General features: G+C 41.9%; 1 protein-coding gene across 2 annotated transcripts; it reads left to right on the forward strand.

The window, feature by feature from the left end:
- On the forward strand, positions 1-12,117 carry ciz1a (cdkn1a interacting zinc finger protein 1a). 2 transcript variants are annotated; one of them, XM_033646649.2, is made up of 16 exons: positions 1-140; positions 604-861; positions 3,458-3,585; positions 6,233-6,459; positions 6,907-7,024; positions 7,176-7,263; positions 7,498-7,610; positions 8,350-8,429; positions 8,660-8,863; positions 8,973-9,103; positions 9,194-9,287; positions 9,428-9,541; positions 9,649-9,774; positions 9,957-10,035; positions 10,184-10,305; positions 11,463-12,117. In XM_033646649.2, the coding sequence occupies exons 2-16, from the start codon at positions 698-700 to the stop codon at positions 11,973-11,975; spliced, it is 2,301 nt and encodes a 766-aa protein (XP_033502540.2). In that variant the 5' UTR covers positions 1-140; positions 604-697; the 3' UTR covers positions 11,976-12,117. The 2 variants fall into 2 exon arrangements, with proteins under 2 accessions (XP_033502540.2, XP_033502539.2); XM_033646648.2 differs by having other exon boundaries at positions 13-145.
- Positions 12,118-12,882: the final 765 nt, after the last annotated feature.

Here is a 12,882-nt window from a genome sequence, read left to right on the forward strand (position 1 = left end):
GCTGCTTTCAGTCTCTTCTTTATGGGAGTTGCACTGGCCGGGACTGAGAGCAAGTATTCAACCCTTTACTATGGTTTTAGTTGGATAATCAACAACCATCGCCACCCTCCTCTTTGAGAAATAAGTCCTGGCAACTGTGGGTAAGGTAAAATGCAGAAAGTGTCCCAGACGGCGTAGCTGTTTTGTCTGTGAGCTAGCTAGCTAGTTCGATGCTAAGCTAAGCTAACTTGTTGGGTTCAGTCACTGAGCTGCTGCTAATGTAGCTTCGTTCATTTCATAGCAGGTGCAGCTTGTCCTTTATTTCTACTTTGTGCTACTTTTGGAATAAGATGCCGCTCTTTATTAAAAACATAATGTCAGCATGCTTGTTTCTGTCTAATGTTGGCAAACTGAGTGAGGAAATTAGAGTGAGCTAGTTTAAGTAAACAAAAAAGTAAATTGTTGCTTACGTGCTAGCACTAGCCAGTTGTCATCACGAAATATGAGAGCGACCTGTTGTCTGAGGAGGTGCGCACACTGTTATTGAGAGCGTCTTTACATTTAAGAGTTGTTCTGGCAGCGGGGCACATTATCACACAAGATTTGATTCCTCTTCCCATCCAGAGATATACATAACGAGTGTCAAAACACTGGCACCTCGCACCTGCTGGTCTGTCAACTCACGGTGTAACGTAAACGGAGGAAATATAAGCTCGTAATGTTCAATCCACACATCCATCAGCAGCAGCAGCAGCAACAGCAACAGTTTCACCAGCACCTGAGGCAGCTACAGCAACTTTTCCAGCAGCAGCCTCCGCCTCCCCCTCCGCCGCAGCCGCCACCTGGGCACCATGTCCCCCACCATCACCATCAGGCACAGCGGTAAGGACGTTAACTCGAGGCCGGGGATTAGGCAGGGCCCTCTGGATGAGGTATGTGTGGAAGGTGGTGGCTGAGCTGGACGCCCTGCCACAACACTTGCCAGGCTGTAAGATTTTTAGGTGACTGGGAGAACGTATAAGTGTGTAGTGGTTTAATTTAAATGCAGTATTACAGCTTGGTCGTGCCTTAACCCATTAGTGAAGGGACGTCCAGTTAAGGCTCTGGCTTTGTCATGATTTTACCTGTGAAGTAAACTAACCTGCAGCTATATAATAACATTTATATCTGTCCCAATTGAGCAGCACTGGCATACCTTGTGGAAAAGTTGTAAATGTGACCACAACATTGTCTTTCTGGATCAGTTACTGTTAGGTTTTGAAACTGTGTAATGGGTATATGAAAAGTAAATCAAATCAAACTTTATTTACATAACACTTTTCATACAACTATGCAGCCTAAAGGGTTTAACAGCAGGATTAAAACAGCACAGAAGAAGCAACAAGTAAACAAAAAATTGAAAACAGTAAACATAATAAATAAATAACAGTATAAAAGACCAAAATAAGACTTAACAACGGAGGCAGCGAATGACGAGGCAAAGCCAAGTTTAAATTATATTTCTTAATGTTTCTGTGAAAAATGTCCACTGAGGTGAAGTCCTTAAAGGACCAGTGTGTAATATTTGGCATGGTTTATTGTCAAATCTGAATCTGAATCTGAATATTCTACCCATTAATATGTTTATATAAGTGTATAATCGCTATAAATTAAAATTCGTTTGGTTTTCATAGCCTTATAATTATGCTTTCTCATATATATATATATATATATATATATATATATATATATATATATATAGCAAGGGTCTTGCTTTAGAGAGGTCGCCATCTTGCGCCGCCATGTATGTAAGGCAGCCCAAGCGGACAATCCAGCCAGCCAGAGAACCCGTTTCGCGTGTATAAATAAACCAACGAAGACAGCGGGAGGAAGGAAGAAGGAGGAGGAAACAGCAGAGAGTGTTAGTAGTTCGTCGATGGAGAGTAGTGAAAAGTTTTTTTAGTTATAAAGTTTGCGAATGGACCACACTTACCACGCAACAGGAGAGAATGAACCTGAACCGTCATCTGCGAGGAAAAGAAGACGCAGCTTCACTCCTTGTGATGCACTCTCTGCGGCGCTTTTCCTCCTAATGATATATCTCCCCAACGATGGTAGCACCGAATCCCATTCTGTGCAGCAAAATGGGAGCGGAGGATTCAGCTTCTCTTGTCGCCCGCTCAGTGTACTCCGGCTCTCATCTGTGTACTCCGACTCAAACAGGTATGGCTCTGGATCTGTGTCCGCTACAAGAAACTCTTCAAAATCGCGTTCAAAGTCGTCCATTGCAGCTACTATAGTCCGGAGATATTGCTAGGCTAAATAAACAGCTGAGCTCTGTTTACAGGCTACGCTGTCAGTCAATGTGCGGGCTGGAGATTGGTGGAGCAGAGACGGGAGGGGGTCTCCGCTAGGTATTGTAAACGAGAATGTGTGTATGGAGTGTGTGTTACGCCAGAAGAGTCAGAGTTTGGGACGGAGTCTTTTACCCCCTGGAGTGTTACCGGAGTTTTTGGAGTGCTCAAATAAACTGGCCTTTTTCCCGAACGCTACTCTGGTCTCCTGCTCGTGAGTGATTCATTACAATATCGTAACATGGTTTAGATTTCTAAATAAACATTCACCTCGTCGCTAGATAGACCTACTCCTGAAAAACTCGTGTCTGCGCAAGGCTTTTTGTCCCTACAAGGCCACCGTCATTTACCCGACGGGAGAGGTGAGTGAGCCCTGCAATCTAGAATTTGACCACTGATGTCACTGTTTTCAACCCATTTTACACACTGGCCCTTTAAGATGCTCAGGCAGACTGTTCCTCAGCCTTGGGTCAGTTGTCAACTGTCATACACTGTTATCTGTACTGCCCAAAGGTAGAGGTGATAAACAGCAGATTACATGAAACACTATAAGACTGATGGCCCTAGATCACCCCTGTTCTTACCTTAGCGTCTGTAAAAATGTTACCTGTCAGCTTTTGTTATTCCATTTCAAAGTCAAGTCTTACAGGTTTCTTGTTTAGTCTGAGGATGAGCAAAAGCAGTAGCCCATACAGCTTTATTCCACCAGTACTCCATATTGTGTTGTTTTCGTTGACATATTCCCATGCTGTCATTCCATACTCAGTAAGTAATGTATTGTAATTATGTGCCATAAAAAATCTAAACTAAAAGTTGACTCTCTGCCAAAGCTGATATGGAGGGAAAATAACTTTAGATAAGGGTTAATTTTTACCAGAGCTGCTAGACAAACACACAAAATCATCATAACCGAGAAAATAACATGGACAGCTTGTGTTTGTATTTGAAAGCAAAGCTTGTGTACAGGTGTCCATGTCACGTCTTTTTTTCCATTCTGTATTTTCTACTTCAGGATGTCCACAAATTTCAAATTATCAACAGACGGAACATTTGAAAACACTGTAATGTTGCTACAGATTTCAATGAGGTTATGTCTCATGAAATGATGCTGCATGCTTATTTGCTCTTGTTTGTGTTTTGCACAGACCCATTCCTGTCGCTCCCCAGACAGCCCCTCCTCCCAGGATGGTTAGGATGTGCCAAGCGACCCAGACGACCATCATTGCCCCCAATCCCATGCTGCAGGGGGCCCTGCTGATGCAGCAGATGCAGGGTACAGTTTTTATCAAGCATAAAGTGCAGTAAAAAATTTTCACATAAAGTTCCCCTCCACCCCTAAAATGTCTGACCTTGACTACACTGATTTGTATCTGTGCAGAGTTTGTCACTGGAGAGGCGTTTTCACATTCCTCTATTGAAGGCGGTGATGTCTGTGCACTTCCCAAAAATCTGAGATTCAAATCTGTGCCAGGAAAGCTAGATGAGATATGTCACTAATACAACCCCTGGCAAAAATTATGGAATCACCAGTCTTGGAGGATGTTCATTCAGTTGCTTAATTTTGTAGAAAAAAAGCAGATCACAGACATGACACAAAACTAAAGTCATTTCAAATGGCAACTTTCTGGCTTTAAGAAACACTAAAAGAAATCAAGAAAAAAATTGTGGGTCAGTTACTTTTTTAGACCAAGCAGAGGGAAAAAAATATGGAATCACTCAATTCCGAGGAAAAAATTATGGAATCATGAAAAACAAACAAACAAACAAAAGAACACTTCAACACACCACTAGTACTTTGTTGCACCACCTCTGGCTTTTATAACAGCTTGCAGTCTCTGAGGCATGGACTTAATGAGTGACAAACAGTACTCTTCATCAATCTGGCTCCAACTTTCTCTGATTGCTGTTGCCAGATCAGCTTTGCAGGTTGGAGCCTTGTCATGGACCATTTTCTTCAACTTCCACCACAGATTTTCAATTGGATTGAGATCCGGACTATTTGCAGGCCATGACATTGACCTTATGTGTCTTTCTTCAAGGAATGTTTTCACAGTTTTTGCTCTATGGCAAGATGCATTATCATCTTGAAAAATGATTTCATCATCCCCAAATATCCTTGCAATTGATGGGATAAGAAAAGTGTCCAAAATGTCAACGTAAACTTGTGCATTTATTGAAGATGTAATGACAGCCATCTCCCCAGTGCCTTTGCCTGACATGCAGCCCCATATCATCAATGACTGTGGAAATTTGCATGTTTTCTTCAGGCAGTCGTCTTCATAAATCTCATTGGAACGGCACCAAACAAAAGTTCCAGCATCATCACCTTGCCCAATGCAGATTCGCGATTCATCACTGAATATGACTTTCATCCAGTCATCCGCAGTCCACAATTGCTTTTCCTTAGCCCATTGTAACCTTGTTTTTTTCTGTTTAGGTGTTAATGATGGCTTTCGTTTAGCTTTTCTGTATGTAAATCCCATTTCCTTTAGGCGATTTCTTACAGTTTGGTCACAGACGTTGACTCCAGTTTCCTCCCATTTGTTCCTCAGTTGTTTTGCTGTGCATTTTCTGTTTTCAAGACATATTGCTTTAAGTTTTCTGTCTTGACGCTTTGATGTCTTCCTTGGTCTACCAGTATGCTTGCCTTTAACAACCTTCCCATGTTGTTTGTACTTGACTGTGAACAACCAACATCTTTTGCAACATTGCGTGATGATTTACCCTCTTTAAGGAGTTTGATAATCCTCTCCTTTGTTTCAATTGACATCTCTCGTGTTGGAGCCATGATTCATGTCAATCCACTTGGTGCAACAGCTCTCCAAGGTGTGATCACTCCTTTTTAACTGCAGACTAACGAGCAGATCTAATCTGATGCAGGTGTTAGTTTTGGGAAAGAAAATTTACAGGGTGATTCCATAATTTTTTCCTCAGAATTGAGTGATTCCATAATTTTTTCCCTCTGCTTGGTCTAAGAAAGTAACTGTTACTGACTACCACAATTTTTTTTCTTGATTTCTTTTAGTGTTTCTTAAAGCCAGAAAGTTGCCATTTGAAATGACTTTAGTTTTGTGTCATGTCTGTGATCTGCTTTTTTTCTACAAAATTAAACAACTGAATGAACATCCTCCAAGACTGGTGATTCCATAATTTTTGCCAGGGGTTGTACAAAAGCCCATCACCTTCTAAAATGGGAAACACATTTCGACAGCGGAAAAGACTTCAACACAACCCCCTCAAAGAAATCTGAAACTATTAGCATTGCAGTTAGCATTTGTCTAGTGAAAGTTTTGACAGCAAACATGGTAGTGTGTGCAGTGTTTGGATGTAAACTGGATCCTGGAGCTTCCTTCCACTATCTACCAAAAACCTTATCATGGCAGATATTATTGTCTGTCACTAACGCTGTGTCAGCAACAGCTAGTTAGCCTGCAAGCTAACAAACAACATAAACAAATAAAGGTGCTAACTGCACTTATCATTCTAATACATCTGCTTGTCACAGATTTTAGTGCACAACAGACTCCTCATCTGAGTCTGGGTCTGACTGAGGCTCAAATGTATATGGCAGAATCTCTCCAATGTTTCCTCCAACACTAACACCAGCCACCTTGCTGCACACTGCTCTTTCACTGGTCCACCCAGTACAAGCAGTGCTGTAGATAGGGAAAGAGAAACCTACCACAAGCTGTAGTGGTGGGCAGGGTGGAGGGCAGATCCAGGATTTCTCAATGAGGGAGCTCTCTCCAGGATTTTTTTGTTAACCATTGTGTGGGAAAACTAGTAAAGAAAAGTTTAAGTATACATCAAATGTGTCTGGAGAGGGACTTTTAACATTTAAATAATGAACTTACAAGACGTTAAAATTTTTCTGTTTGCTTATTTTTTTGCGTCTCTTTTCATGCTTTGCTTTCATCCAGGTAACATGCGGAACTTTGGGATGGGTGGACAGCAGTTCCGTCAATTCTTCGGGTCCAGGTCGTCTCTGCTCGGACCAGTTCCCATGGGCATGGCTATCAAGTCCCCCATGATGGGTTTCCCAGCTGCTCGTCCGTTCCACCCTCACGCTCGCTACTACAACAACAACAACAACAACACCCCCACCACAGCCTCTTCCTCATCCTCTTCCTCCTCCATCAGTACCGCAGTAATTACCACCACACCATTACAATGATTATAATCACAACGTAGGGTTTCAGTCCAGCTACACAAGGGTTGTACGATTGACAAATGTAACAAGGTTTAAAGATAGTCAGCAATGGAAATGTCCTCACTGTGATGGAAGGTAATTTGATACATTAAAGAACAAGTGTAGCAAGCATGAAATCACTTGACAGAGAATGAATCTGGATCAATTTTTATAGTCAGTCATTTTAAGATATAATATAAATGCCAAACATGAAAAAGGTCTAGCTAATCAAATTGGAATATGTGCTGGTTTCCTTGTCTTTTATGATTGTATACTAAATGTCTCTGGTTTTTGGACAATTGATTGGACAAGTTGAAATTTAAATACAAATGTTTAGATTTTTTATTTTTTTTTTTTTTACTTACTTACTTACTTACTTGGATGTATATTTGTAATCCTGCGCAGGATACTGCAGTTCGCCAGTCAGACAGGAAGAGAGACAGCGAGCAGATGGCATCAGGGAGCACAGACGACCAACCAGCAGCTAGCAGTACCAATGAAGCCACTGACAAGACTGAAACAGGTAAAGAGAGTGTGTGTTGAATGTCCTATGTGACTTTCAAGCTGTGTAGAAATGTAATTTAAAGTTCTTGGAGAAAATCAGTCGCGCACATTTGTTTGATAATGTTTTTCATCTTGGTTTCCAACTTTGGTTTTCTCTTTTCCACCCATAGATAGTGCCGGGGGAGGAGTGGATGAACCCACACAGCCTTCCGAGGAACCACTTGATGAACCTGCAATGAAGAAGCAGAGGACAGAGGGGTAGGGTGACATTTTATTGCCGTGAATATAGTTGTGCCAGAACTTCTTGACATTCTCATTGTTAAATGTCAAACTAGGGAATGCAAAGTTTAACATAAAAGAAGCATCCTGGCTTAGTTATTAAAACTCATGGACGCAAAGAAGGCTTGAAGAAATGCTCTCCCCTTGATTACTTACTGTCAACATTTGTTCTTTTTGCCTGCTCTGACTCTTGTCATTATGTTTTTCTCTTAGGCCAGAAGAGTCCAAAGAACAGAGTGTTGTTGAGACTGTCACCATTGCAGAGACAGATGGGGACATTCTGTCCTCAGAGTGTTACAGCAACGCAGAGGACAGTCAGCCTGACGGTAAAACCCCTCAGGAAACTAGAATAGATTGCGCAGTAATTTCATCTAAGGATGCTTCCCACCTGACCTGTTTGGTTCAATTAAAACCAACTCAGGTCTGTTCGCCCCATTAGTCTGGTTCGTTTGGGCTGGTGTGAAAGCTGTCAGTTGAATCCTGGTGTAGACCAAACAACCAAACGTTTGTGGTGTGAAAGCAAACTAACCAACCACAAGATTTTATTAAAGCAAACACAAGATTTTAGCATTTCAAAAGCTAAACTACGAATAAATCATCTGTTTATCGTGAAATCTGTCCACGATCCTATAACTGATCTGTATAAGGCCATGATTAGAAACTACGCTAATTATTTGGTAGTCATGGTGACACATACGCTCGTCAGCGCAGCCATTTTCCCTGATTAAAACGTTGTTAAAACTGCTTTGCTTGTTACAGACTCTCTCTGCTTTGTTAGCTCATTAAATCCATTAAAAAGTGTGTGTCAGCGATCTCGCAGTAATAAGCCCCAAAGTGTTACTGTACAAGACGCCTCCTTTTTGTCTCTACCTGTTAATTATTCATTATGTGCAGTCAGTTTGCAGTCTAATAATCCTAATAATGCTTTGAACAGGAACCAGACCAAACTAAAGTGCAACAATATTATTATTTTTTTGTTCTTGGTTCGAACCAAATGACCGAACTACAGGTGTGAAAGCTCCCTAAAGGTCAGTTGAGATTAATATGATTTTTTTTTTTCCCCAGACTGCATCCTTCTGGAGGAAGGAGGCTTTACGGTGGGATCAGATGTCGCTGAAGGGCTGGAGGAGAGCAGAGTTGCTGAGGTGAGAGAAGCTTTCATTTGGGATGGTCAGAGACAAAATATTGCAAACATTATGTAGTAGATAATTTTCAAGTAACTAAATCCCTATTGCAGATACAACTAGAGAGGTAGGTCAGGCTGAGTACTATTTATCAGTATTCATCGATCTCCCGTGAACAGTGTATCTGTTTCATATATCAGTTCAATAAAGGCATGACACTGAGTTAGTTCTGGTTTGCCACCTCTCTGTAGGTACACGCCTGTTTGTCAGCCCCGTCCCCATCAAGGATAACTGCAGATGACCAGCAGGGTGATTTACTCTCAGAGGAGATGCCACAGGGCAAAGATGCCCCTTTGGCTTCACCAGACAACCAGGAGGAAGAAGAAGAGGGTGTAGCAGAGGGCGCCAACAAGTTCTACTGCTACCTCTGCAGCATTACCTGCCACAACCAGCAAGTAGGTTGAAGCAGGGTGAACTTAACGTGCAAGCGGCTGAAAGAGTTACAGCAAATTTATGATGATTTTGAACTACTGTGTTTTTAATTTTCTTCTGTTTTTTTTCCAGAACTTCAAGAGTCATATGAACAGTGTTTCCCACCAGCAGAGGATGATGGAGATCCAACACATGAGCAACGCTTGCCTGGTCACCCTGCTGCCACGAGTGCACGAGTCTCTAATGGAGGCAAACAAAGACGGGTGAGTTTAAAGCACCCAGTTTAAAGCAGTTTTAAAAAGAGAAAATGATCCTCATGAGTCTTGAATTATGTTCGTCTGTGTTCTCTGCAGAGAGAAGAAAGCAGACGTGAAGCACTGGTGTGCCACCTGTCAAATCCACTACACCAGTAGCATCATGGACCATCGTCGCACCGAGGAGCACAAAGTAAAGCTGCTCTCTTTATAGATAAGTATACTTATTCGATTTAAAAGCCGAGTTCAAGAAGTTCTACATATTTAGAAAATGGTTGAAACTACTTTTCTGGCTGTTTTACATAATCAGTAATGATCTCCATCTCCTTCCAGCTCGCCAGCAGAACAGCCATCTCCTCCTGCACGGTCTGCAAGAAACACTTCAGGACCTCACAGATTTTTGTAGAGCACTTACAGTCCCAGGAGCACAGACAGAAACTGGAGAAGGTATCTGGGTTTATAATGATTTAAAACCATTTCAGTAGCAAGCAAGTATTTTCCCATAAATGAAGATGAAATGAAATATTCATGCTGTACTTGCTGCTGTTTGCTAGCTCCAGGAAAATGAGGGCTGTGAGGCCTTAGGCAAGCTAACTGCCATGGACGCGGATGGCTTTTCGTTGGAAGAGGTGGAGGGCGGCGAGGTGGAGGAGGTAGAGGAAAGACAGAGGAATGAGCAGGTGATTGGCATATGATTTGACCATGAAAGCATTTGCATTTAAATGGCCTCTAGGCTTCACATTCCCGACGTTTAACTAAGGTCAGCATCAGTGTGACATAAGAGCTGAAATAATATTATCAGTGCTTCATAGTTGACGCATTTGTTGTACTTAAGTTAACTATCTCTGGTGACCTGGCACAGGATGACTGGCCCTTCCCTAAGGAAGTGACTCTAAAGGACATGGCCAGTGATGAGCAGTATGACCCTGACACGGTCTACGGTGAGTGATGACAAATTCCTGATTGGCGCATAGTTCACTTCCTTGTCTTCCTGCACATTCTTGTTGTTTGGATTTACTGATAACATCCAACCTTACAGTGTAACATCACAACTGTGTGTCATGTATTCTTGAATTTCCTCTACCACAGGGTCCAGTTTTTTTGTTCCAGTAGCAGGTTTTATCTGCAGACTCTGCAACAAGTTTTACCACTTTGAATCTTCTGCCCTTCACACCCACTGCAAATCACTGAAGCACTTTGAGAACCTCAAGGTTGGTTTTTGATGACTTCACTCACTTTGTTCCCACTACTAAAAAGGGCATAGCTGGTATAACTGATTATTTTTGGCCCAATGAAGTTATCATGCTACTTGTTTTTAAGGGTGCTCACCTGACACCACTGAGCTAGCTTACGATGCAGCTGAAAACTCCAACACCCGAAAACCCACATCAGAACAGTCTAGACTGATCAATAGCACTATAGATAAGAGGATTACAGTAATTTTTATTTGTATTTTGGGGGTGAACTGTCCCTTTAAACTACAGCAATCAGTGCTTGGTTATTTTGGGAGCAGCTTAGAGCTTAACAGTACAGCTTTCTTGTGGGATGAATACAATTTTATTTAAGGAAATTAGAATAAAAGCTTAATGTGTACAACAGTAAATTATACTCTATATATATTTATAATGTAAATTTTGTCAGCTATTTTTTTTTTTGTTTAGTCTTTGTCCTGTGTCAAATGTCCTTGTTAGTTTTTATCATATTAAGTCAACCTGAGCATATTTTTTTTTTATACAAGTCAGGTTTTAGGTGACGAAAAGTCTGGGAATTTAATTTTTTCTGAGTCAACGAAAATGCTAATTATTTTAGTTTTAGTCAGTGAAAACTGTCTACATTTTAAATCGTAAAGTTATAATCAACGTTTCAGTCAGCCCACTCAAGCCACATAAGATTATATCTCGTTGTTATCAGAGGAAAAACAGGTTGAGTCACTGCTCGCCCTGTTACAGTTCTTCGTCGGCATCCACCTGCACATAACCGACACTTGCAACACGGACCAACACGCAGGCAAACACACACTCCAGTGCATGACCTACACTTGTGTTTACTGACACCCACTCTTTCTCCCACATACACACACACATGCACACACACTCCTACATACATATTCACCGACCAGTCTATAATATTTCATTAGCATTTTATCGATGCATACAGAAAGTGTCTCATGTTTCACATCATCTGATCAGCCTTAATAGAGACCACCAATTAAAATGAAGTGTGAATATTGTCTTGTGATGATTGGAGGCTGATCAACCAGAGCACCCTCAGTGGGCTGGTGTACGTTAATCTGCATGCAGTTATCCTTGATGAATTTCCAAAGGTTTTTGTAGTATTGTAGCATTTTGTTTCTGCTTTCTCTTCTCAGAGGTACAGAGAGCTGCTGAGTCAAAAGAGTGGAGTTGTTGAATCTTCCAGAGAGTCTCCTCTAGCTGCAGGCAGCCCCAGGCCCATAACTGAAACCCCAACAGACTGTTTGGATGAAAATTCCCTCCCCGATGAAACAGTAGTGACGGACATAAACTCCACACAGCCTCTCATTACACTCACCCGACTGAACACGCAGACAAATGAACAGCAACAGAAGGAGCAAGCAGAGCCTGACCCAACCTCACGGGACTCCATCAGCGCCTCAGCAACCAGCAAGGAGGAAGAGACTACATCCCAGGTACCCGTGGTTCAGGAGAGTCCAGCCGAGCTACCTGCTGTTAACACAGAGGAGCCAGACTCAGAGCCAGCAGCTGCTGCTGCTGTTGCGGATGCTAATGAAGAAGAAGAGGAGGAGGAGGAAGCTCCCGCTGTCACAGGGAAAAGAAACGGCACAGGGAAGGCAAAAACCACATCTAAACGCAGGTCGGGAAGGGCCACAAACAGACGCTGAGGCAAAGCCAAGATGTGGAGCGAGTGGAAACTTGGCACAACCTTAGGTCAGGGTGTGTCAGTGTGTGAAGAGGTGCTTTCATGAAACCGAGACCAAGAAGTGAGTGAACAGCCCTGCCTCTCTCTGTGTCGGAAAGTCGGAATTAAGCACACACCAACAAATAGGAAGAAAAACGGTAAATCACAGCGGAACATGACTTATTATGTGCTGCTCTCCCAGGGTGGGAAATTAACTCCTCACAGTATCAAATACAGGTTGAATCAGTGATGGGTGAGTATCTTAATAATGGCTCCCAGTCAGAACGTGATGTTTCAGAGTCGTCTAATCTCCAGCCTCACCTATGTGACACACTGTATATGCGTTTAGCTCAGAACAAACCCTTTTACAATATTTACAGATCTGTAACAACTGAATTTATGCTGCTGAAAAATAATTTTTAAGTAAGGAGAAGCTCAGTCACCTGAACACATGGATACACGTGTTGTGTCCTAATTCCAAAAGCAAACTAAAATCTAAGCAGATTCATTGGATGTGTCAAAGTATCCTTAAAAAAGTCACTTGCACAGTTCTGCCACAGAGCAAAAAGGAAATGTAGGAGTTGCAAAACAAAATAAAAACTGGCAAAACAGCTTTGTGAATGCCCCAGGTAACAACTACTGGATGAAAAGTCATGCAATTTGGCACCGACATTCATTTCCCAATCATGATGAATTATAATAACTTTGACTTTCCTTGTAGCGCCATCATCAGGTCAGAATTTCAGTTTGGTTTAAGACCAAATAGCTGCAAGACCAATGACCAATGATATTGGAGTCAGTGTATAGAGCTAATACACAGTTGTTAGCATGCTAACATGCTAAACTAGGATGGTGAATATGGTAAACATACCAGCTTCACATCAGCATAT

This window comes from Epinephelus lanceolatus, chromosome 19 (assembly GCF_041903045.1).
Source record: "Epinephelus lanceolatus isolate andai-2023 chromosome 19, ASM4190304v1, whole genome shotgun sequence".
Classification (NCBI taxonomy): Eukaryota; Metazoa; Chordata; class Actinopteri; order Perciformes; family Serranidae; genus Epinephelus; species Epinephelus lanceolatus.

What these genes read in the sequence shown, in the direction of transcription:
- ciz1a (XM_033646649.2), top strand. Translation starts at nt 698, where the DNA reads ATGTTCAATCCACACATCCATCAGCAGCAGCAGCAGCAACAGCAACAG. An exon ending in GTCGCACCGAGGAGCACAAA is followed by an intron (nt 9,288 to 9,427) that starts GTAAAGCTGCTC and finishes ATCTCCTTCCAG; the next exon opens with CTCGCCAGCAGAACAGCCAT. An exon ending in TGACCCTGACACGGTCTACG is followed by an intron (nt 10,036 to 10,183) that starts GTGAGTGATGAC and finishes CCTCTACCACAG; the next exon opens with GGTCCAGTTTTTTTGTTCCA.